Source organism: Salvelinus fontinalis, chromosome 7 (assembly GCF_029448725.1).
Source record: "Salvelinus fontinalis isolate EN_2023a chromosome 7, ASM2944872v1, whole genome shotgun sequence".
Classification (NCBI taxonomy): Eukaryota; Metazoa; Chordata; class Actinopteri; order Salmoniformes; family Salmonidae; genus Salvelinus; species Salvelinus fontinalis.
This window is the reverse complement of record NC_074671.1, coordinates 6,155,278-6,179,910: the sequence shown is the minus strand read 5'-3', so window position 1 is coordinate 6,179,910 and position 24,633 is coordinate 6,155,278. Positions and strand designations below refer to the sequence as shown.

Genomic DNA, 24,633 nt, shown 5'->3' with positions numbered 1-24,633 from the left:
GCAAAAACTAATAATGTTTTCCCGATATTCCCAAGGTTTAGCATATCTTTGCAAAGGGACTCTTGTTTTGAAGGGAGAAAAATCCTAGCTCGTCCTGCCAGCATAACATCCTGCTGCTAGGAGAACGGGGATGATTCTTCCTATGCGCCGAGCAAGTGTTACGTGGCAGTCACTGGGCGACCGTGAGCGCTGTCATCGTTTGTGGGTAACCCCCCCCCCCCCCCAAAAAAAAACTAAAGTTATATTCTGTAAAAGTCCCAAGAATCGCAAGTCATTTTACAAAGTCAACAGCTTACGTTTGAAAACAATTAGTGTTTTTAAAAATGTTTTGTTGGTTTACACAGAATTATATATTTTTTGCTTCAGGTTTACTAGGGTGAATTCAGAAAGAGTGGAACTGGGACAGTTTAATATTTTATGCCGTTTTTATTTCTTGGTCTAACAAGAGAGAACCAAACCTATTGTTACTAAGCCCATGCAGAGAAACCTCATGATGGAAAAACACATCGATGTATTGATGTGACATGGAGGAAGGCAGAGCACGCATCTAACGGGGAGCTCACCCTGCGACTCAGATCAGTGACGTAGCTTTATTTTCGGTTTTGATGTTAAGGTTATAAAACTGTCATAAATAACGCACTGGGTAGAATTGTGACGTAAATGTACATACTAAGTATTAGTGCATCGAAATATATATATATTTTTTAAAGTTGCCAAAATTATTTTTACGTTTTGTAATTCGTTTCTGTTGTCCTGCTTATCCAACCATAGCTAGGAGAGTCTTATAGGTTTGTCCCATAGAGGAACGAGATCTAGTTTACTTTAGGGATCTGCTGTACTGGGGGTTAGGCTGGGCTGTACTGGGGGTTAGGCAGGGCTGTACTGGGGGTTAGGCAGGGCTGTACTGGGGATTAGGCTGGGCTGTACTGGGGGTTAGGCTGGGCTGTACTGGGGGTTAGGCTGGGCTGTACTGGGGGTTAGGCTGGGCTGTACTGGGGGTTAGGCTGGGCTGTACTGGGGGTTAGGCTGGGCTGTACATTTACATTTAAGTCATTTAGCAGACGCTCTTATCCAGAGCGACTTACAAATTGGAAAGTTCATACATATTCATCCTGGTCCCCCCATGGGAATTGAACCCTGGTCCCCCCGTGGGAAATGAACCCACAACCCTGGCGTTGCAAGCGCCATGCTCTACCAACTGAGCCACACGGGACCACAGGACCTGTACTGGGGGTTAGGCCGGGCTGTGCTGGGGGTTAGGCCGGGCTGTGCTGGGGGTTAGGCCGGGCTGTGCTGGGGGTTAGGCCGGGCTGTGCTGGGGGTTAGGCCGGGCTGTGCTGGGGGTTAGGCCGGGCTGTGCTGGGGGTTAGGCCGGGCTGTGCTGGGGGTTAGGCCGGGCTGTGCTGGGGGTTAGGCCGGGCTGTGCTGGGGGTTAGGCCGGGCTGCGCTGGGGGTTAGGCAGGGCTGTACTGGGGGTTAGGCTGGGCTCTGGTTCTTGTAGAACTGTTACCCTGCACCAAGCAGAACTATAGTAAGGTGAATTTAGAAAAATATTATTTCAGTCTTCTTTAAACTCTTCAGTCATCTTTCCAACATATCAGACCAACACATGATACATTTCTGAAGTCCTCAAGATGTTTCCTGAATCACACAACGTTGACTTGGAATTGGGGTAAAATTATGACGATCCCAGTTGACCAAATACAAACTGAAAATAGGCTTTTAGCTCAGTCTACAAAAAATTGGGGGTGTCATGCTTTCTGTGAATATGATATCGAACATTTTGTGTGATTTAAGAAACATCTTTAGGATTTTTAAAAAAAATGTGTCATGTGTTGGGCTAATATGTTGGCTAAATGTCTGAGGAGGCGAAAGAAGATTTTGAAATGCAGAAAGTGTCCCACTTCATCCAAATTAACTTTACACGATGCATCCCATTTTTTTACAAAAATGCTGTTGACCAGACGCATCATGGGAGTTTGAGTTCTTGTGCCTTGATGTGATGTCGTCACATTGACGATGTGACGATACTTTATTACAGAACTGAGTTCTGCAGTGAAAATGTGTAGTTGTGAATCAATCTTGCCATATTGGTAACATTTTCTGTCCTCAAGAAGAGTTCGTATTGACGACACACACGTTTTAAAGTCCAAATCCCCAGTCGTCCATTCAGTCTCACCTGTTGGATTGGATTGAATGATTCCAACAACATGTCTGATAGAAACACGAGGGTGCAAACCAATCTACAATACCCCCTGGTTTATTTAAGCAGGCTACACCACGGTAGGTGACCCACAGAAAGGGACAGCTAATGAGAATCATCTTGTGGTTTGCTTTTAGGTATCGACTCCGTTAGAAGCCCCTGGAAGCCTGGCTCTGGCCAGAAGTAGTGTACTATGTAGGGAATAGGGTGTCCTTTGGGACCTAATCCTGTGTTTTCATGTCTAACCAATCCTCTCCCTTGGCCCCTCTGTGATGCAGGTCACCTCGAAGGTTGCAGTGCTGTTCATCACTGTCCAATACAATGTTACCATCTCTGCAAATGGTGAGTTTAACTTTTATATTGTTCACCATATTAATCTTTTCTTCTTTTTTTTTTAAATATATTTTTTACTTGATCAAATGTATGCTCCGGTATGGAGGTTATATCGACTTCCTCTTTTGCTTTCATAACTTTTTTTTCGTGACATTTTATTTTGAATGAATGACAAAGCAAAATTTTTCTCGTGACATCCTCATTTCTTACCCACCTTCAGTGTGTCTGGAACTAATTTGCCTGTTATCCTGTCAGTGTAGAAACGTTAACCAGGCAGCCTAAAACTAGAATCGACTTGTAGTTCTAGAATCAGAAGGATTCTCCTGTGGAGTTACAGAGTAGAACTCTACTCAAATGGCCTTCCACTTCTAGAACACTATTTCTACTTCTAGAACACCTTTTTCTACTTCTAGAACACTTTTTTTATTTTATTTCCAGAGCTCTTTTCCCCCCTGTGACGCTACATTTAGTCTTCTTGATTTATAATGTTCTCCTGTTAGGTTGTCCTGGAAGAATTGGGGCTAGGGTTTAATACAGGCTATGGCATCACAGTCTCGTCTGTATCCTAAATGGAACACTATTCCATATGTGGTGCTCTGCTTTTGACCAGGGCCTATAGGGTAGTGTGCTATATAGGGAATAAGTTGAATGTTTTTCTACAAACTCCTCCTGTAACACTCATTCTTTAACAATGGAGCACCTAACTCATTTATTCTAGCCATTCTACTTCCTGCTCTACTTAATCCTAAAAGTTCTACTTCCTGTCCTACTTAAACCTAGCAGTTCTACTTCCTGTCCTACTTAAACCTAGCAGTTCTACTTCCTGTCCTACTTTGCCTTATTTAAAGTCGTGTACAAGGCGCTGATCGAATGTGTTTCGTGATGTCGGATTTTATTTGAAGAGCAGATATTCTTGGCAGATTGCTTCCCAAATGGCACCCTATTTCTGGCACGGTGCACTACTTTTGATCAGAGCTCTATGGACCCTGGTCTAAAGTAGTGCACTACATAGGGAATAGGGTGCCATAGGGTTTTGGTCTAAAGTAGTGCACTACATAGGGAATAGGGTGCCATAGGGCTCTGGTCTAAAGTAGTGCATTACATGGGGAATAGGGTGCCATAGGGCTCTGGCCTAAAGTAGTGCACTACATAGGGAATAGGGTGCCATAGGGCTCTGGTCTAAAGTAGTGCATTACATGGGGAATAGGGTGCCATAGGGCTCTGGCCTAAAGTAGTGCACTACATAGGGAATAGGGTGCCATAGGGCTCTGGTCTAAAGTAGTGCACTACGTAGGGAATAGGGTGCCATTTGGGACATATATATTGAGTTTACGGTGCTCATAAGCCCTCTGTCATTCATTAACAGTCTGGTGTTGTTTTCAGCTAAATTACTTGAGTAGCAGGTCAGGCAGGTATTTCCTAGTCAAGTTGACTTTTCTGCTTGAGTAAACCTTTTTCCCCACTTTTCATATATAGCATGCTATGTGGTTGTAAACCCTTCTTAAAGCATCCATGAAGGCCTTTTGTAAAGGCTTTGTGAAACCTTAATAAATGCTACATGTATGTTTGTCTGAAGGGAGACCTTGGTGTGGTCTGGGGGTTATAGGGCCGGCTCCTACAGTGGGACCTTGGTGTGGTCTGGGGGTTATAGGGCCGGCTCCTACAGTGGGACCTTGGTGTGGTTATAGGGCCGGCTCCTACAGTGGGACCTTGGTGTGGTCTGGTGGTTATAGGGCCGTCTCCTACAGTGGGACCTTGGTGTGGTCTGGTGGTTATAGTGCAGGCTCCTATACTTGAAATCTCTCTTATACTGTATCATCTTGTCCCAAGATGGCATAGCAGTCAGACGTCCTTTATCCTTGTCTTGTCGTATCCCGTGTGTGTATATATATATACACTGCTCAAAAAAATAAAGGGAACACTTAAACAACACAATGTAACTCCAAGTCAATCACACTTCTGTGAAATCAAACTGTCCACTTAGGAAGCAAAACTGATTGACAATAAATTTCACATGCTGTTGTGCAAATGGAATAGACAAAAGGTGGAAATTATAGGCAATTAGCAGGACACCCCCCAAAACAGGAGTGATTCTGCAGGTGGTGACCACAGACCACTTCTCAGTTCCTATGCTTCCTGGCTGATGTTTTGGTCACTTTTGAATGCTGGCGGTGCTTTCACTCTAGTGGTAGCATGAGACGGAGTCTACAACCCACACAAGTGGCTCAGGTAGTGCAGTTCATCCAGGATGGCACATCAATGCGAACTGTGGCAAAAAGGTTTGCTGTGTCTGTCAGCGTAGTGTCCAGAGCATGCAGGCGCTACCAGGAGACAGGCCAGTACATCAGGAGACGTGGAGGAGGCCGTAGGAGGGCAACAACCCAGCAGCAGGACCGCTACCTCCGCCTTTGTGCAAGGAGGTGCACTGCCAGAGCCCTGCAAAATGACCTCCAGCAGGCCACAAATGTGCATGTGTCTGCTCAAACGGTCAGAAACAGACTCCATGAGGGTGGTATGAGGGCCCGACGTCCACAGGTGGGGGTTGTGCTTACAGCCCAACACCGTGCAGGACGTTTCGCATTTGCCAGAGAACACCAAGATTGGCAAATTCGCCACTGGCGCCCTGTGCTCTTCACAGATGAAGCAGGTTCACACTGAGCACATTAGCACATGTGACAGAGTCTGGAGACGCCGTGGAGAACGTTCTGCTGCCTGCAACATCCTCCAGCATGACCGGTTTGGCGATGGGTCAGTCATGGTGTGGGGTGGCATTTCTTTGTGGGGCCGCACAGCCCTCCATGTGCTCGCCAGAGGTAGCCTGACTGCCAATAGGTACCGAGATGAGATCCTCAGACCCCTTGTGAGACCATATGCTGACACATGCACATTTGTGGCCTGCTGGAGGTCATTTTGCGGGGCTCTGGCAGTGCACCTCCTTGCACAAAGGCGGAGGTAGCGGTCCTGCTGCTGGGTTGTTGCCCTCCTACGGCCTCCTCCACGTCTCCTGATGTACTGGCCTGTCTCCTGGTAGCGCCTCCATGCTCTGGACACTATGCTGACAGACACAGCAAACCTTTTTGCCACAGTTCGCATTGATGTGCCATCCTGGATGAACTGCACTACCTGAGCCACTTGTGTGGGTTGTAGACGCCGTCTCATGCTACCACTAGAGTGAGAGCACCGCCAGCATTCAAAAGTGACCAAAACATCAGCCAGGAAGTATAGGAACTGAGAAGTAGTCTGTGGTCACCACCTGCAGAACCACTCCTTTATTGGGGGTGTCTTGCTAATTGCCTATAATTTCCACCTTTTGTCTATTCCATTTGCACAACAGCATGTGCAATTTATTGTCAATCAGTGTTGCTTCCTAAGTGGACAGTTTGATTTCACAGAAGTGTGATTGACTTGGAGTTACATTGTGTTGTTTAAGTGTTCCCTTTATTTTTCTGAGCAGTGTATATTTACATCTTTCTTCGCATATCTTTTATATATTTTCTTTTCCAAAAACTCAACTTCAAAACACTCTCCTGCAACATGCCTCATCAATTATAAAAAAAGTATTATTTACCTCAAATCTGAAATCCACAATAGAAGCTAACCAGAAGCTAGCCAGAAGCTAGCCAGTTTACTGGCTAACGTTAGTATTCAGCTATCCACGGTTTGTGGTCATCAGCTATTCCTTTAGCTTGAAAAGCTATCGCCAGTTTTGTACAACGCGACTCAGACCAGAGCATACCGGACCTATTTTTCTCTCCATATCCCCGGATTTCAACCACAAGCTCTTGACATTTACACCTGGATCTCGCAGCTAGCTAGCTGCTATCCGTGTGATTATTGGCTTACGTCGATCCCGGAGCAAACTTAAATTATTCCAGAGCTAGCGAGCTGAAGAGTTCCATCAGCCACTCCTGGGCTACAATCACCTATCCGGACCCGTTTTACTGCCGATGCGGAGCCCCACCGGGCCTTCACGACTGGACTACCGACATTATCTGCCCGAGGGAGTTATCCAACTGGCCCCTCCGTCGCGTCGTTACCTGAACGCCCATCTGCGACCAGCTAATCGTTAGCTGTCTTATCGGCTGCTATCTGAATAGGTCTATTGGACTATTTTTCTTGGGTCACTATAACTATATCTATTTTGTCAATTTGATTGATCCCCTCTACCACACGGAACTCCACTAATCTACCGTCGGCAACGCACAAGGTGACTAAAATCAGACTTCCATCCTACGCTAGCTTGCTACCGATGGCCCGGCTAGCTGTCTGAATCGCCGTTACCCCAACCAACCTCACTACTCACTGGACCCTTATGATCACTCGATTAAGCATGCCTCTCCTTAATGTCAATATGCCTTGTCCATTGCTGTTCTGGTTAGTGTTTATTGGCTTATTTCACTGTAAAGCCTCTAGCCCTGCTCATTATACCTTATCCAACCTTTCAGTTCCACCACTGACACATGCGATGACATCACCTGGTTTCAGTGATGTTTCTAGAGGCAATATCTCTCTCATCATCACTCAATACCTAGGTTTACCTCCACTGTATTCACATCCTGCCATACCTTTGTCTGTACATTATTCCTTTAAACTATTTTATCGCCCCCAGAAACTTCCTTTTACTCTCTGCTCTAGTAGCTCTAGGCGACCAATTCTCATAGCTTTTAGCCGTACCCTTATTCTACTCCTCCTCTGTTCCTCTGGTGATGTAGAGGTGAATCCAGGCCCTGCAGTACCTAGCTCCACTCCTATTGCCCAGGCAGAAGTCATCTTTTGATGACTTCTGTAACCGTAATAGCCTTGGTTTCATGCATGTTAACAATAGAAGCCTCCTCCCTAAGTTTTTATTCACCGCTTTAGCGCACTCTGCCAACCCGGATGTTTTAGCCGTGTCTGAATCCTGGTTTAGGAAGACCACCAAAAATTCTGAAATCTCCATTCCTAACTACAACATTTCTGGACAAGTTAGAACGGCCAAAGGGGGCGGTGTTGCAATCTACTGCAGAGATAGCCTACAGAGTTCTGTCCTACTATCCAGGTCTGTACCCAAGCAATTTGAATTTCTACTTTTAAAAATCCACCTCTCTAAAAACAAGCCTCTCACCGTTGCTACCTGCTATAGACCACCCTCTGCCCCCAGCTGTGCTCTGGACACCATATGTGAACTGATTTCCCCCCACCTATCTTCAGAGCTCGTGCTGCTAGGCGACCTAAACTGGAACATGCTTAACACCCCGGCCATCCTACAATCTAAGCTTGATGCCCTCAATCTCACACAAATTATCAATGAACCTACCAGGTACCACCCCAAAGCCGTAAACACGGGCACCCTCATAGATATCATCCTAACCAACTTGCCCTCTAAATACACCTCTGCTGTTTTCAACCAGGATCTCAGCGATCATTGCCTGCATCCGTAATGGGTCTGCGGTCAAACGACCTCCACTCATCATGTCGTGGAAAATCATCTCAGAAATATAACGCTTTATCAGAACTTGTGAAATCAAAACATGCTTTTATTTACAATAGTATAACCATCTGGAATGTCCCACGGAACACCCCCACTCCCAGAGCACTGGTTCGCTCTTTATACCCAAATAGCATATGAGTCCACCCCATATGCAAATAAGCATACTTCCCCTATTCTTTCTGCCATCATCTTTTTAGTTCAGGCTTCCTGCTTGTTCATGTATACTAACGCCCATCATCTGCTTTCAGTTAAATTATAATAGTGGTCAGACCCTCTATCTTAGTGTGTCAACATACTCTGTGTCCCCTCCCTTCACCACTAAATCAATGCACTCTTTGTGCCCCCCTATCCTATCTATGTATCTGGTCTATGTGTCTGGTCAGTTTCACTTAAATGGAATCAGCAGACTGTGTTTCTTGTTCATTAGTGTCCAGTTACTTTAGGCATATTTCTCTGGTATGTATGTTTTTTTAGTGGAATGGGTAGACTATAAATCTAGTGTGTCAAAGCACCCAGGCGCCGACATGTCTGGTCAATCTGTCAGCACAATGGAGAATCTACAAGGGTCAGAGGGTCAGAACGTCCCTTAGTAGATTTCCATTACCACGGTCTCATGATCTATGTTAACATGTGGTTCGTTACTACTACACTACTACACCATCTGCTAATCTTTGGTTTCCTGTATTTACCAGAATGGCAAATGCACTCACATCTGCCTTCTTATACTATTTTCTAGTATACTCCTGTCTATTGTTTAATAGTGTGATATCTACCTACATATGTCACTTACTCCTACAATCACTGTCAAACGCTCCCTGAAACACTTCAGCGAGCAGGCCTTTCTAATCGACCTGGCCGGGGTATCCTGGAAGGATATTGATCTCATCCCGTCAGTAGAGGATGCCTGGTTATTTTTTTTTAAATGCCTTCCTCACCATCTTAAATAAGCATGCCCCATTCAAGAAATTTAGAACCAGGAACAGATATAGCCTTTGGTTTTCTCCAGACCCGACTGCCCTTAACCAACACAAAAACATCCTATGGCGTTCTGCATTAGCATCGAACAGCCCCAGTGATATGCAACTTTTCAGGGAAGCTAGAAACCAATATACACAGGCAGTTAGAAAAGCCAAGGCTAGATTTTTCAAGTAGAAATTTGCTTCCTGCAACACAAACTCAAAGTTCTGGGACACTGTAAAGTCCATGGAGAATAAGAACACCTCCTCCCAGCTGCCCACTGCGCTGAGGACAGGAAACACTGTCACCACCGATAAATCCACGATAATTTAGAATTTCAACAAGCATTTTTCTACGGCTGGCCATGCTTTCCACCTGGCTACCGCTACCCAGGTCAACAGCACTGCACCCCCCACAGCAACTCGCCCAAGCCTTCCCCATTTCTCCTTCTCCCAAATCCAGTCAGCTGATGTTCTGAAAGAGCTGCAAAAGCTGGACCCCCACAAATCAGCCAGGCTAGAAAATCTGGACCCTTTCTTTCTAAAATGATCTGCTGAAATTGTTGCAACCCCTATTACTAGCCTGTTCAACCTCTCTTTCGTGTCATCTGAGATTCCCAAAGATTGGAAAGCAGCTGCAGTCATCCCCCTCTTCAAAGGGAGGGACAAACAGCTACAGACATATCTATCCTACCCTGCCTTTCTAAGGTCTTCGAAAGCCAAGTCAACAAACAGATTACCGACCATTTCGAATCCCACCATACCTTCTCTGCTATGCAATCTGGTTTCAGAGCTGGTAATGGGTGCACCTCAACCACGCTCAAGGTCCTAAGCGAAGTCTTAACCGTCATCGATAAGAAACAATACTGTGCAGCCGTATTCATTGACCTGGCCAAGGCTTTCGACTGTCAATCACCACATCCTCATCGGCAGACTCGATAGCCTTGGTTTCTCAAATGATTGCCTCGCCTGGTTCACCAACTACTTCTCTGATCGAGTTCAGTGTGTCAAATCGGAGGGCCTGTTGTCCGGGCCTCTGGCAGTCTCTATGGGGGTGCCACAGGGTTCAATTCTTGGACCGACTCTCTTCTCTGTATACATCAATGATGTTGCTCTTGCTGCTGGTGAGTCTCTGATCCACCTCTACGCTGACGACACCATTCTGTATACTTCTGGCCCTTCTTTGGACACTGTGTTAACAACCCTCCGGACAAGCTTCAATGCCATACAACTCTCCTTCCGTGACCTCTAATTGCTCTTAAATACAAGTAAAACTAAATGCATGCTCTTCAACCGATCGCTGCCTGCACCTGCCCGCCCGTCCAACATCACTACTCTGGACGGTTCTGACTTAGAATATGTGAACAACTACAAATACCTAGGTGTCTGGTTAGACTGTAAACTCTCCTTCCAGACTCACATCAAACATCTCCAATCCAAAGTTAAATCTAGAATTGGCTTCCTATTTCGCAACAAAGCATCCTTCACTCATGCTGCCAAACCTACCCTCGTAAAACTGACTATCCTACCAATCCTCGACTTCGGTGATGTCATTTACAAAATAGCCTCCAATACCCTACTCAATAAATTGGATGCAGTCTATCACAGTGCCATCCGTTTTGTCACCAAAGACCCATATACTACCCACCACTGCGACCTGTACGCTCTTGTTGGCCCGTCGCCAAACCCACTGGCTCCAGGTCATCTACAAGACCCTGCTAGGTAAAGTCCCCCCTTATCTCAGATCGCTGGTCACCATAGCAGCACCCACCTGTAGCACGCGCTCCAGCAGGTATATCTCTCTGGTCACCCCCCAAAACCAATTCTTCCTTTGGCCGCCTCTCCTTCCAGTTCTCTGCTGCCAATGACTGGAACGAACTACAAAAATCTCTGAGACTGGAAACACTTATCTCCCTCACTAACTTTAAGCACCAGCTGTCAGAGCAGCTCACATGTTACTGCACCTGTACATAGCCCATCTATAATTTAGCCCAAACAACTACCTCTCCGCCTACTGTATTTATTTATTTATTTTGCTCCTTTGCACCCCATTATTTCTATCTCTACTTTGCACATTCTTCCACTGCAAATCAACCATTCCAGTGTTTTACTTGCTATATTGTATTTACTTCGCCACCATGGCCTTTTTTGTTGCCTTTACCTCCCTTATCTCACCTCATTTGCTCACATTGTATATAGACTTATTTTTCTACTGTATTATTGACTGTATGTTTGTTTTACTCCATGTGTAACTCTGTGTTGTTGTATGTGTCAAACTGCTTTGCTTTATCTTGGCCAGGTCGCAGTTGTAAATGAGAACTTGTTCTCAACTGGCCTACCTGGTTAAATAAAGGTTAAAGGTTAAAAAAATCAAATTGTTGAATGCATCTCCCATCAGATGGTCCAGCAGAGACAGTAGGGAACAACTTAATAAATCAATTCTATAAGGCATCTATAAAAGGCCTTTATGAAAGGTTATAAAGGGTTTATTAAGGCTTGTGAAATGCTTTGTGTGTCTCCCTATCAGAAGGCCTATCAGAGGAGAGCGTGGTGAACCACTTCCACCACGGGCTGAAGGATCTGGCTACGATCTTCTTCTACATGCTGGTGGCCATCATCATCCACGCAATCATCCAGGAGTATGTACTGGACGTAAGGATACACACACACACACACACACACAGTGAAGAGGCGACTCCGGGATGCTGGCCTTCTAGGCAGAGTTCCTCTGTCCAGTGTCTGTGTTATTTTGCCCATCTTAATCTATTATTTTTATTGGTCAGTCTGAGATATGGCTTTTTCTTTGCAACTCTGCCTAGAAAGGCCAGCATCCCGGGGTCGCCTCTTCACTGTTGACGCTGAGACTGGTGTTTTGTGGGTACTATTTAATGAAGCTGCCAGTTGAGGACTTGTGAGGCGTCTGTTTCTCAAACTAGACACTAATGTACTTGTCCTGTTGCTCAGTTGTACACCGGGGCCTCCCACTCCTCTTTCTATTCTGGTTAGAGCCAGTTTGTGCTGTTCTGTGAAGGGAGTAGTACACAGCGTTGTACAAGATCTTTCGTTTCTTGGCAATTTCTCTCGTGGAATAGCCTTCATTTCTCAGAACAAGAATAGACTGACGAGTTTCAGAAGAAAGTTATTTGTTTCTGGACATTTTTAGCCTGTAATCGAACCCACAAATGCTGTTGCTCCAGATACTCAACTAGTCTAAAGAAAGACAGTTTTATTGCTTCTTCAAATCAGAACAACAGTTTTCAGCTGTGCTAACATAATTAAAAAATGGTTTTCTAATGATCAATTAGGCTTTTAAAATGAACTTGGATTAGCTAACACAATGTGCCATTGGAACACAGGAGTGATGGTTGCTGATAATGGGCCTCTGTACGCTTACGTAGATATCCCATTAAAATCAGGTGTTTCCAGCTACAATAGTCATTTACAACATTAACAATGTCTACACTGTATTTCTGATCAATTTGGTGTTATTTTATTTTTTATTTTTATTTTAAAAACGAGGACATTTCTAAGTGACCCCAAACTTTTGAATGGTAGTGTAGGTATAATTAGTAATTTCAGTAATCAGTTCTTTTACAAACGTCAGCCACTTGACAGTTTGATGTACTGGCAGTTTTATTTCTCTCCTGACAAAATTGGATAATAATTCATTACCTCTAACCTCTCTCTATCTATACACCACCACCTCTAACCTCTCTCTATCTATCTATACACCACCACCTCTAACCTCTCTCTATCTATCTATACACCACCACCTCTAACCTCTCTCTATCTATACACCACCACCTCTAACCTCTCTCTATCTATACACCACCACCTCTAACCTCTCTCTATCTATACGCCACCACCTCTAACCTCTCTCTATCTATACACCACCACCTCTAACCTCTCTCCAGCTATACGCCACCACCTCTAACCCCTCTCTATCTATACGCCGCCACCTCTAACCTCTCTCTATCTATACACCACCACCTCTAACCCCTCTCTATCTATACACCACCACCTCTAACCTCTCTCTATCTATACACCACCACCTCTAACCCCTCTCTATCTATACACCACCACCTCTAACCTCTCTCTATCTATACACCACCACCTCTAACCCCTCTCTATCTATACACCACCACCTCTAACCTCTCTCTATCTATACACCACCACCTCTAACCCCTCTCTATCTATACACCACCACCTCTAACCTCTCTCTATCTATACACCACCACCTCTAACCCCTCTCTATCTATACACCACCACCTCTAACCTCTCTCTATCTATACACCGCCACCTCTAACCTCTCTCTATCTATACACCACCACCTCTAACCCCTCTCTATCTATACACCACCACCTCTAACCTCTCTCTATCTATACACCACCACCTCTAACCTCTCTCTATCTATACACCACTACCTCTAACCTCTCTCTATCTATACACCACCACCTCTAACCTCTCTCTATCTATACACCACCACCTCTAACCCCTCTCTATACGCCACCACCTCTAACCCCTCTCTGTCTATACACCACCACCTCTAACCTCTCTCTATCTATACACCACCACCTCTAACCCCTCTCTATACGCCACCACCTCTAACCCCTCTCTATCTATACACCACCACCTCTAACCTCTCTCTATCTATACACCACCACCTCTAACCTCTCTCTATCTATACACCGCCACCTCTAACCTCTCTCTATCTATACACCACCACCTCTAACCTCTCTCTATCTATACACCACCACCTCTAACCTCTCTCTATCTATCTATACGCCACCACCTCTAACCCCTCTCTATACGCCACCACCTCTAACCCCTCTCTGTCTATACACCACCACCTCTAACCTCTCTCTATCTATACGCCACCACCTCTAACCTCTCTCTATCTATACACCACCACCTCTAACCTCTCTCTATCTATACACCACCACCTCTAACCTCTCTCTATCTATCTATACGCCGCCACCTCTAACCTCTCTCTATCTATACACCGCCACCTCTAACCTCTCTCTATCTATACACCGCCACCTCTAACCTCTCTCTATCTATACACCGCCACCTCTAACCTCTCTCTATCTATACGCCACCACCTCTAACCTCTCTCTATCTATACACCGCCACCTCTAACCTCTCTCTATCTATACACCGCCACCTCTAACCTCTCTCTATCTATACACCGCCACCTCTAACCTCTCTCTATCTATACACCACCACCTCTAACCTCTCTCTATCTATCTATACGCCGCCACCTCTAACCCCTCTCTGTCTATACACCACCACCTCTAACCTCTCTCTATCTATCTATACACCACCACCTCTAACCTCTCTCTATCTATCTATACACCACCACCTCTAACCTCTCTCTATCTATACGCCACCACCTCTAACCCCTCTCTATACGCCACCACCTCTAACCCCTCTCTGTCTATACACCACCACCTCTAACCACTACCTCTAACCTCTCTCTATCTATACCCCACCACCTCTAACCTCTCTCTCTCTATACGCCGCCACCTCTAACCTCTCTCTCTCTATACGCCGCCACCTCTAACCTCTCTCTATCTATACGCCGCCACCTCTAACCTCTCTCTATCTATCTATACACCACCACCTCTAACCTCTCTCTATCTATACACCACTACCTCTAACCTCTCTCTATCTATACACCACCACCTCTAACCTCTCTCTATCTATACACCACCACCTCTAACCTCTCTCTATCTATACACCACCACCTCTAACCTCTCTCTATCTATACACCACCACCTCTAACCTCTCTCTATCTATACACCACCACCTCTAACCTCTCTCTATCTATACACCACCACCTCTAACCTCTCTCTATCTATACACCACTACCTCTAACCTCTCTCTATCTATACACCACCACCTCTAACCTCTCTCTCTCTATACACCACCACCTCTAACCTCTCTCTATCTATACACCACCACCTCTAACCTCTCTCTATCTATACACCGCCACCTCTAACCTCCCTCTATCTATACGCCGCCACCTCTAACCTCTCTCTATCTATACGCCGCCACCTCTAACCTCTCTCTATCTATACGCCGCCACCTCTAACCTCTCTCTATCTATACGCCGCCACCTCTAACCTCTCTCTATCTATACGCCGCCACCTCTAACCTCTCTCTATCTATACGCCGCCACCTCTAACCTCTCTCTATCTATACGCCGCCACCTCTAACCTCTCTCTATCTATACGCCGCCACCTCTAACCTCTCTCTATCTATACGCCGCCACCTCTAACCTCTCTCTATCTATACGCCGCCACCTCTAACCTCTCTCTATCTATACGCCGCCACCTCTAACCTCTCTCTATCTATACGCCGCCACCTCTAACCGCTCTCTATCTATACGCCGCCACCTCTAACCTCTCTCTATCTATACGCCGCCACCTCTAACCTCTCTCTATCTATACGCCGCCACCTCTAACCTCTCTCTATCTATACGCCGCCACCTCTAACCTCTCTCTATCTATACGCCGCCACCTCTAACCTCTCTCTATCTATACGCCGCCACCTCTAACCTCTCTCTATCTATACGCCGCCACCTCTAACCACCACCTCTAACCTCTCTCTCTCTATACACCGCCTCCTCTAACCTCTCTCTCTCTATACACCGCCACCTCTAACCTCTCTCTCTCTATACACCGCCACCTCTAACCTCTCTCTATCTATACACCGCCACCTCTAACCACCACCTCTAACCTCTCTCTCTCTATACACCGCCTCCTCTAACCTCTCTCTCTCTATACACCGCCACCTCTAACCTCTCTCTCTCTATACACCGCCACCTCTAACCTCTCTCTATCTATACACCGCCACCTCTAACCTCTCTCTATCTATACACCGCCACCTCTAACCCCTCTCTATCTATACACCGCCACCTCTAACCTCTCTCTATCTATACACCGCCACCTCTAACCTCTCTCTATCTATACACCGCCACCTCTAACCTCTCTCTATCTATACACCGCCACCTCTAACCTCTCTCTATCTATACACCGCCACCTCTAACCTCTCTCTATCTATACACCGCCACCTCTAACCCCTCTCTATCTATACACCGCCACCTCTAACCTCTCTCTATCTATACACCGCCACCTCTAACCTCTCTCTATCTATACACCGCCACCTCTAACCTCTCTCTATCTATACACCGCCACCTCTAACCTCTCTCTATCTATACACCGCCACCTCTAACCCCTCTCTATCTATACACCGCCACCTCTAACCTCTCTCTATCTATACACCGCCACCTCTAACCTCTCTCTATCTATACACCGCCACCTCTAACCTCTCTCTATCTATACACCGCCACCTCTAACCTCTCTCTATCTATACACCGCCACCTCTAACCTCTCTCTCTCTATACACCGCCACCTCTAACCTCTCTCTCTATACACCACCACCTCTAACCTCTCTCTCTATACACCACCACCTCTAACCTCTCTCTATCTATACACCGCCACCTCTAACCCCTCTCTATCTATACACCGCCACCTCTAACCCCTCTCTATCTATACACCGCCACCTCTAACCTCTCTCTATCTATACACCGCCACCTCTAACCTCTCTCTATCTATACACCGCCACCTCTAACCTCTCTCTATCTATACACCGCCACCTCTAACCTCTCTCTATCTATACGCCGCCACCTCTAACCTCTCTCTATCTATACACCACCACCTCTAACCTCTCTCTGTCTATACACCACCACCTCTAACCTCTCTCTATCTATACACCACCACCTCTAACCACCACCTCTAACCTCTCTCTCTCTATACGCCACCACCTCTAACCTCTCTCTATCTATACGCCGCCACCTCTAACCTCTCTCTATCTATACGCCGCCACCTCTAACCTCTCTCTATCTATACGCCGCCACCTCTAACCTCTCTCTATCTATACACCACCACCTCTAACCACCACCTCTAACCTCTCTCTCTCTATACGCCACCACCTCTAACCTCTCTCTCTCTATACGCCACCACCTCTAACCTCTCTCTCTCTATACGCCACCACCTCTAACCTCTCTCTGTCTGTTTGTTTTGCAGAAGATCAACCGGAAGATGCACTTCTCTAAGACCAAGCACAGCAAGTTCAACGAGTCGGGCCAGCTCTCTGTCTTCTACCTGTTCTCCTTCGGATGGGGAACCAGCATCCTCATGTCTGTATGTGCTTTTCAACTCTCTGTTTACTGGATTATTGTGTGTGTGTGTGTGTGTGTGTGTGTGTGTGTGTGTGTGTGTGTGTGTGTGTGTGTGTGTGTGTGTGTGTGTGTGTGTGTGTGTGTGTGTAAGATGTAGGTGGGTTTTTAAATGGTCTACATTCTGGGCTGTTTTGTTTACTGGGCTAGGGGGTGTTCCTGTTTGTTTAAGACCATCTGATGTGTGTGTGTGTGTGTGACTTTTTGTTTCTCTTCCAGGAGAACTTCCTGTCCAACCCAGTGAGTCTGTGGGATGGATACCCTCATACCCTGATGCCGTAAGTCCTGAACCCATACATTGTACGAAAGGCTCATCAGACTGGGTACTGTCCATTTTTAAAGAGCTAGATCAAACATGTACAATTAAATGTTTCTGACTGTTTTACATATCCTCTTAGTTGTTGTTTCCTTGTAAGGGCCAACGCTCATCGTTCACAGTCCTCCTCAGTTCCCGTTGTCAACTAACGTCAACTGGTGGGATTTTTGCATAGAAGTGGGTGGGTTTGTTTAAACACACAGGTGGAGCGTTTCCACCCAGAGATCTTTAGTTCTCTTAAGTATGTCTGTGGAAACCTTTCTGCTTATTCTAGCTTCTGATAGTTCTTGTGTTAGTCACAGGATTTCCATAGTTAAGTATAATGTCAATGTAGATTTCTGCTTATATAGACATACCAAAAAAAGTAATTATTTATCATGAGAGCCATAAACAATACCTAGTAATGCTTATACTGACAAAGTTTACAATCTCACCTTTCTGGTCAACGTAGTTATACTTGGCTGAGGTGAAGTCATTTCTGAGGACACGAACTCAAGTACACCGTACAAATATGATGCAAATATGACAAATCAGTTGGGGTGATATAGTTACAATCACATTTTATAAACGTCCTACTATAATATTTCACCTTCTAACTGTACATGTACATATGATCGTGTTTAATGACAAGCTTGGGACCATTTCATGGAACTGACAGACAATGTTCAGCCCAGCGTCCTCTGACTAACGCAAAGGTGTCATTTCAAATGCATGCTTACTCGTTACAACTTCAGCTTTAAACACAGCGTGGTATTTGTCCTTCTGTGACCGAGAGAGAGAACTGGTCTTTTTTTTTCAATTCTACAAAATGATTTAGTATTCTTTCATGTTGAGAGCTCTAAACCCATCTGAGAACGTCACGGTGAGATTCTACTGCTTGAGAGGCTCTCTCCTTTCATATGTCGTATCGTACGAGGAGTGGGCTGTCCGTAGGCTCTCTCCTTTCATATGTCGTACGAGGAGTGGGCTGTCCGTAGGCTCTCTCCTTTCATATGTCGTACGAGGAGTGGGCTATCCGTAGGCTCTCTCCTTTCATATGCCGTAAGAGGAGTGGGCTATCAGTAGGCTCTCTCTCCTTTCATATGTCGTAAGAGGAGTGGGCTATCCGTAGGCTCTCTCCTTTCATATGTCGTACGAGGAGTGGGCTATCCGTAGGCTCTCTCTCCTTTCATATGCCGTATCGTAAGAGGAGTGGGCTATCAGTAGGCTCTCTCTCCTTTCATATGTCGTATCATAAGAGGAGTGGGCTATCAGTAGGCTCTCTCTCCTTTCATATGCCGTATCGTAAGAGGAGTGGGCTATCAGTAGGCTCTCTCTCCTTTCATATGCCGTATCGTAAGAGGAGTGGGCTATCAGTAGGCTCTCTCCTTTCATATGTCGTATCGTACGAGGAGTTGCGAGGATCACAGCCAGAGGAAATGTATCTTTTGTCAGGATAGGGCAGGAAATGTATCCTTTTTCTGGATAGGGCAAGAAATGTGACTTGTCGCTCTCTATGCAAATATGTCAGATTTCCCATTCTGTATCTCAGATGAGAGCGGCATGCAAAGAGGGACAAACAGAACGGAGTGTACAGCCGTTAATGTTGCACTGTTTACAGAGCGCTCTGTACACAACTATATCAGTCGGAACTGGTCCAGAACCGCTCAAAGTTCCCTAAATAAGGGACTTAACGTTTTTTAAATAGGAGTTGGATGCATTTAATTTAATAGGAGTTGGATGCATTTAATTTAATAGGAGTTGGATGCATTTAATTTAATAGGAGTTGGATGCATTTAATTTAATAGGAGTTGGATGCATTTAATTTAATAGGAGTTGGATGCATTTAATTTAATAGGAGTTGGATGCATTTAATTTAATAGGAGTTGGATGCATTTAATTTAATAGGAGTTGGATGCATTTAATTTAATAGGAGTTGGATGCATTTAATTTAATAGGAGTTGGATGCATTTAATTTAATAGGAGTTGGATGCATTTAATTTAATAGGAGTTGGATGCATTTAATTTATTTAATAGGAGTTGGATGCATTTAATTTATTTAATAGGAGTTGGATGCATTTAATTTATTTAATAGGAGTTGGATGCATTTAATTTATTTAATAGGAGTTGGATGCATTTAATTTATTTAATAGGAGTTGGATGCATTTAATTTATTTAATAGGAGTTGGATGCATTTAATTTATTTAATAGGAGTTGGATGCATTTAATTTATTTAATAGGAGTTGGATGCATTTAATGTATTTAATAGGAGTTGGATGCATTTAATGTATTTAATAGGAGTTGGATGCATTTAATGTATTTAATAGGAGTTGGATGCATTTAATGTATTTAATAGGAGTTGGATGCATTTAATGTATTTAATAGGAGTTGGATGCATTTAATGTATTTAATAGGAGTTGGATGCATTTAATGTATTTAATAGGAGTTGGATGCATTTAATTTATTTAATAGGAGTTGGATGCATTTAATTTATTTAATAGGAGTTGGATGCATTTAATTTATTTAATAGGAGTTGGATGCATTTAATTTATTTAATAGGAGTTGGATGCATTTAATTTATTTAATAGGAGTTGGATGCATTTAATTTATTTAATAGGAGTTGGATGCATTTAATTTATTTAATAGGAGTTGGATGCATTTAATTTATTTAATAGGAGTTGGATGCATTTAATTTATTTAATAGGAGTTGGATGCATTTAATTTATTTAATAGGAGTTGGATGCATTTTCTTTATTTAATAGGAGTTGGATGCATTTTCTTTATTTAATAGGAGTTGGATGCATTTTCTTTATTTAATAGGAGTTGGATGCATTTTCTTTATTTAATAGGAGTTGGATGCATTTTCTTTATTTAATAGGAGTTGGATGCATTTTCTTTATTTAATAGGAGTTGGATGCATTTTCTTTATTTAATAGGAGTTGGATGCATTTTCTTTATTTAATAGGAGTTGGATGCATTTTCTTTATTTAATAGGAGTTGGATGCATTTTCTTTATTTAATAGGAGTTGGATGCATTTAATTTATTTAATAGGAGTTGGATGCATTTAATTTATTTAATAGGAGTTGGATGCATTTAATTTATTTAATAGGAGTTGGATGCATTTAATGTATTTAATAGGAGTTGGATGCATTTAATGTATTTAATAGGAGTTGGATGCATTTAATGTATTTAATAGGAGTTGGATGCATTTAATGTATTTAATAGGAGTTGGATGCATTTAATTTATTTAATAGGAGTTGGATGCATTTAATTTATTTAATAGGAGTTGGATGCATTTAATTTATTTAATAGGAGTTGGATGCATTTAATTTATTTAATAGGAGTTGGATGCATTTAATTTATTTAATAGGAGTTGGATGCATTTAATTTATTTAATAGGAGTTGGATGCATTTAATTTATTTAATAGGAGTTGGATGCATTTAATTTATTTAATAGGAGTTGGATGCATTTAATTTATTTAATAGGAGTTGGATGCATTTAATTTATTTAATAGGAGTTGGATGCATTTAATTTATTTAATAGGAGTTGGATGCATTTTCTTTATTTAATAGGAGTTGGATGCATTTTCTTTATTTAATAGGAGTTGGATGCATTTTCTTTATTTAATAGGAGTTGGATGCATTTTCTTTATTTAATAGGAGTTGGATGCATTTTCTTTATTTAATAGGAGTTGGATGCATTTTCTTTATTTAATAGGAGTTGGATGCATTTTCTTTATTTAATAGGAGTTGGATGCATTTAATTTATTTAATAGGAGTTGGATGCATTTAATTTATTTAATAGGAGTTGGATGCATTTAATTTATTTAATAGGAGTTGGATGCATTTAATTTATTTAATAGGAGTTGGATGCATTTTCTTTATTTAATAGGAGTTGGATGCATTTTCTTTATTTAATAGGAGTTGGATGCATTTTCTTTATTTAATAGGAGTTGGATGCATTTTCTTTATTTAATAGGAGTTGGATGCATTTTCTTTATTTAATAGGAGTTGGATGCATTTTCTTTATTTAATAGGAGTTGGATGCATTTTCTTTATTTAATAGGAGTTGGATGCATTTTCTTTATTTAATAGGAGTTGGATGCATTTTCTTTATTTAATAGGAGTTGGATGCATTTTCTTTATTTAATAGGAGTTGGATGCATTTTCTTTATTTAATAGGAGTTGGATGCATTTTCTTTATTTAATAGGAGTTGGATGCATTTTCTTTATTTAATAGGAGTTGGATGCATTTTCTTTATTTAATAGGAGTTGGATGCATTTTCTTTATTTAATAGGAGTTGGATGCATTTTCTTTAATAGGAGTTGGATGCATTTTCTTTAATAGGAGTTGGATGCATTTTCTTTAATAGGAGTTGAGGGTGTTTTCTTCAAACTATATGGAACATTCCTATATGGAATGAGTGAAATCATATCACTCAGCATGACTTCTCCTAGGTACCTCTGTGTGTAAACCGTCTAGTACTATTTGATAGCAAATTATAGCTGCTCTGTTTTTTGTATGTGCAAAATGCTACTATAACCATTGTCTTACCTACCTGAGTTGAATTCACTTTTTTAGTATTTTTTGAAGTCGCTCTCGAGAAGTGTCTGCTAAATGAACTAAAAATATAAGGAAATGATGCTAGAATGGACGTGGTGTTTTTGTTTGTCCTGCTTGTAGGTTCCAGATGAAGTTCTATTTCATCAGTCAGATGGGCTACTGGCTTCACGCTCTCCCCGAGCTCTACTTCCAGAAGACCAAGAAAGTGAGTACTTAAAGTCTGTTTGTGTACTATTTGGATTGAATTGACTAAACTCACAAGTGAGTTCCTTGCTGATGTAATATTTGTGTTTCAAAAGAAGCTGAAACATTTTGACCACCATTTTACTTGTCGTCGTTACAGAGTCAAATGTCAGCCGTGTCCTAAGCAGGTTTTTTTTCTCCTGAAATCCTGTCTCTTTGCTGTTTGTTTGTAGGAGGATATTCCCCGTCAGTTGGTGTATATCGCTCTGTACTTAGTCCACATCGCAGGAGCCTACATCCTCAAGTAAGACTGGTTCACATCAACAACACTGGAACATTACTGTTTTGTTCAATTGTACACAAAAAGTCCAGTGGAAAATCGACCTCCACTTTCTCTACCCCTCTGAAAGACGCTTACACACACAGGCTTGAGGTTGGAGCAGAGGGTTGACTACACTGGGGAGGTTGGAGCAGAGGGATGACTACAGCAGGGAGGTTGGAACAGAGGGATGACTACACTGGGGAGGTTGGAGCAGAGGGATGACTACAGCAGGGAGGTTGGAACAGAGGGATGACTACACTGGGGAGGTTGGAGCAGAGGGATGACTACAGCAGGGAGGTTGGAACAGAGGGATGACTACACTGGGGAGGTTGGAACAGAGGGATGACTACAGCGGGGAGGTTGGAACAGAGGGATGACTACAGCAGGGAGGTTGGAACAGAGGGATGACTACACTGGGGAGGTTGGAACAGAGGGTTGACTACACTGGGGAGGTTGGAACAGAGGGATGACTACAGCGGGGAGGTTGGAACAGAGGGATGACTACAGCAGGGAGGTTGGAACAGAGGGATGACTACACTGGGGAGGTTGGAACAGAGGGCCGACTACACTGGGGAGGTTGGAACAGAGGGCCGACTACAGCAGGGAGGTTGGAACAGAGGGATGACTACAGCAGGGAGGTTGGAACAGAGGGATGACTACAGCGGGGAGGTTGGAACAGAGGGATGACTACAGCAGGGAGGTTGGAACAGAGGGATGACTACAGCAGGGAGGTTGGAACAGAGGGATGACTACAGCGGGGAGGTTGGAACAGAGGGATGACTACAGCGGGGAGGTTGGAACAGAGGGATGACTACAGCGGGGAGGTTGGAACAGAGGGATGACTACAGCGGGGAGGTTGGAACAGAGGGATGACTACAGCGGGGAGGTTGGAACAGAGGGATGACTACAGCGGGGAGGTTGGAACAGAGGGATGACTACAGCAGGGAGGTTGGAACAGAGGGATGACTACAGCAGGGAGGTTGGAACAGAGGGATGACTACAGCAGGGAGGTTGGAACAGAGGGCCGACTACAGCGGGGAGGTTGGAACAGAGGGATGACTACACTGGGGAGGTTGGAACAGAGGGATGACTACACTGGGGAGGTTGGAACAGAGGGACGACTACAGCGGGGAGGTTGGAACAGAGGGACGACTACAGCGGGGAGGTTGGAACAGAGGGACGACTACAGCGGGGAGGTTGGAACAGAGGGACGACTACAGCGGGGAGGTTGGAACAGAGGGACGACTACAGCGGGGAGGTTGGAACAGAGGGACGACTACAGCGGGGAGGTTGGAACAGAGGGACGACTACAGCGGGGAGGTTGGAACAGAGGGACGACTACAGCGGGGAGGTTGGAACAGAGGGACGACTACAGCGGGGAGGTTGGAACAGAGGGACGACTACAGCGGGGAGGTTGGAACAGAGGGACGACTACAGCGGGGAGGTTGGAACAGAGGGACGACTACAGCGGGGAGGTTGGAACAGAGGGACGACTACAGCGGGGAGGTTGGAACAGAGGGACGACTACAGCGGGGAGGTTGGAACAGAGGGACGACTACAGCGGGGAGGTTGGAACAGAGGGACGACTACAGCGGGGAGGTTGGAACAGAGGGACGACTACAGCGGGGAGGTTGGAACAGAGGGACGACTACAGCGGGGAGGTTGGAACAGAGGGACGACTACAGCGGGGAGGTTGGAACAGAGGGACGACTACAGCGGGGAGGTTGGAACAGAGGGACGACTACAGCGGGGAGGTTGGAACAGAGGGCCGACTACACTGGGGAGGTTGGAACAGAGGGCCGACTACACTGGGGAGGTTGGAACAGAGGGCCGACTACACTGGGGAGGTTGGAACAGAGGGCCGACTACACTGGGGAGGTTGGAACAGAGGGCCGACTACACTGGGGAGGTTGGAACAGAGGGCCGACTACAGCAGGGAGGTTGGAACAGAGGGCCGACTACACTGGGGAGGTTGGAACAGAGGGACGACTACACTGGGGAGGTTGGAGCAGAGGGATGACTACTGCAGGGAGGTTGGAACAGAGGGCCGACTACAGCGGGGAG

At 44.5% G+C, this 24,633-nt stretch overlaps 1 protein-coding gene across 4 annotated transcripts in view; it reads left to right on the top strand.

Moving 5' to 3' along the window:
• The window catches only part of LOC129858944 (translocating chain-associated membrane protein 1-like 1), a 44,615-nt gene that overhangs the window by 7,840 nt on the left and 12,142 nt on the right, over positions 1-24,633 (top strand). For 2 of the 4 annotated variants that reach the window (XR_008760108.1, XM_055928190.1), the window contains exons 2-7: positions 2,482-2,545; positions 11,490-11,614; positions 17,053-17,169; positions 17,424-17,482; positions 22,185-22,269; positions 22,481-22,551. Coding sequence is in view for 3 of the 4 variants with exons in the window: in XM_055928190.1 (XP_055784165.1) it covers positions 2,482-2,545; positions 11,490-11,614; positions 17,053-17,169; positions 17,424-17,482; positions 22,185-22,269; positions 22,481-22,551 (521 nt within the window). In the remaining variant the exon portion in view is untranslated. The remainder of the gene's footprint in view (positions 1-2,481; positions 2,546-11,489; positions 11,615-17,052; positions 17,170-17,423; positions 17,483-22,184; positions 22,270-22,480; positions 22,552-24,633) is intronic. The other 2 variants (XM_055928192.1, XM_055928191.1) reach the window with 2 other exon arrangements.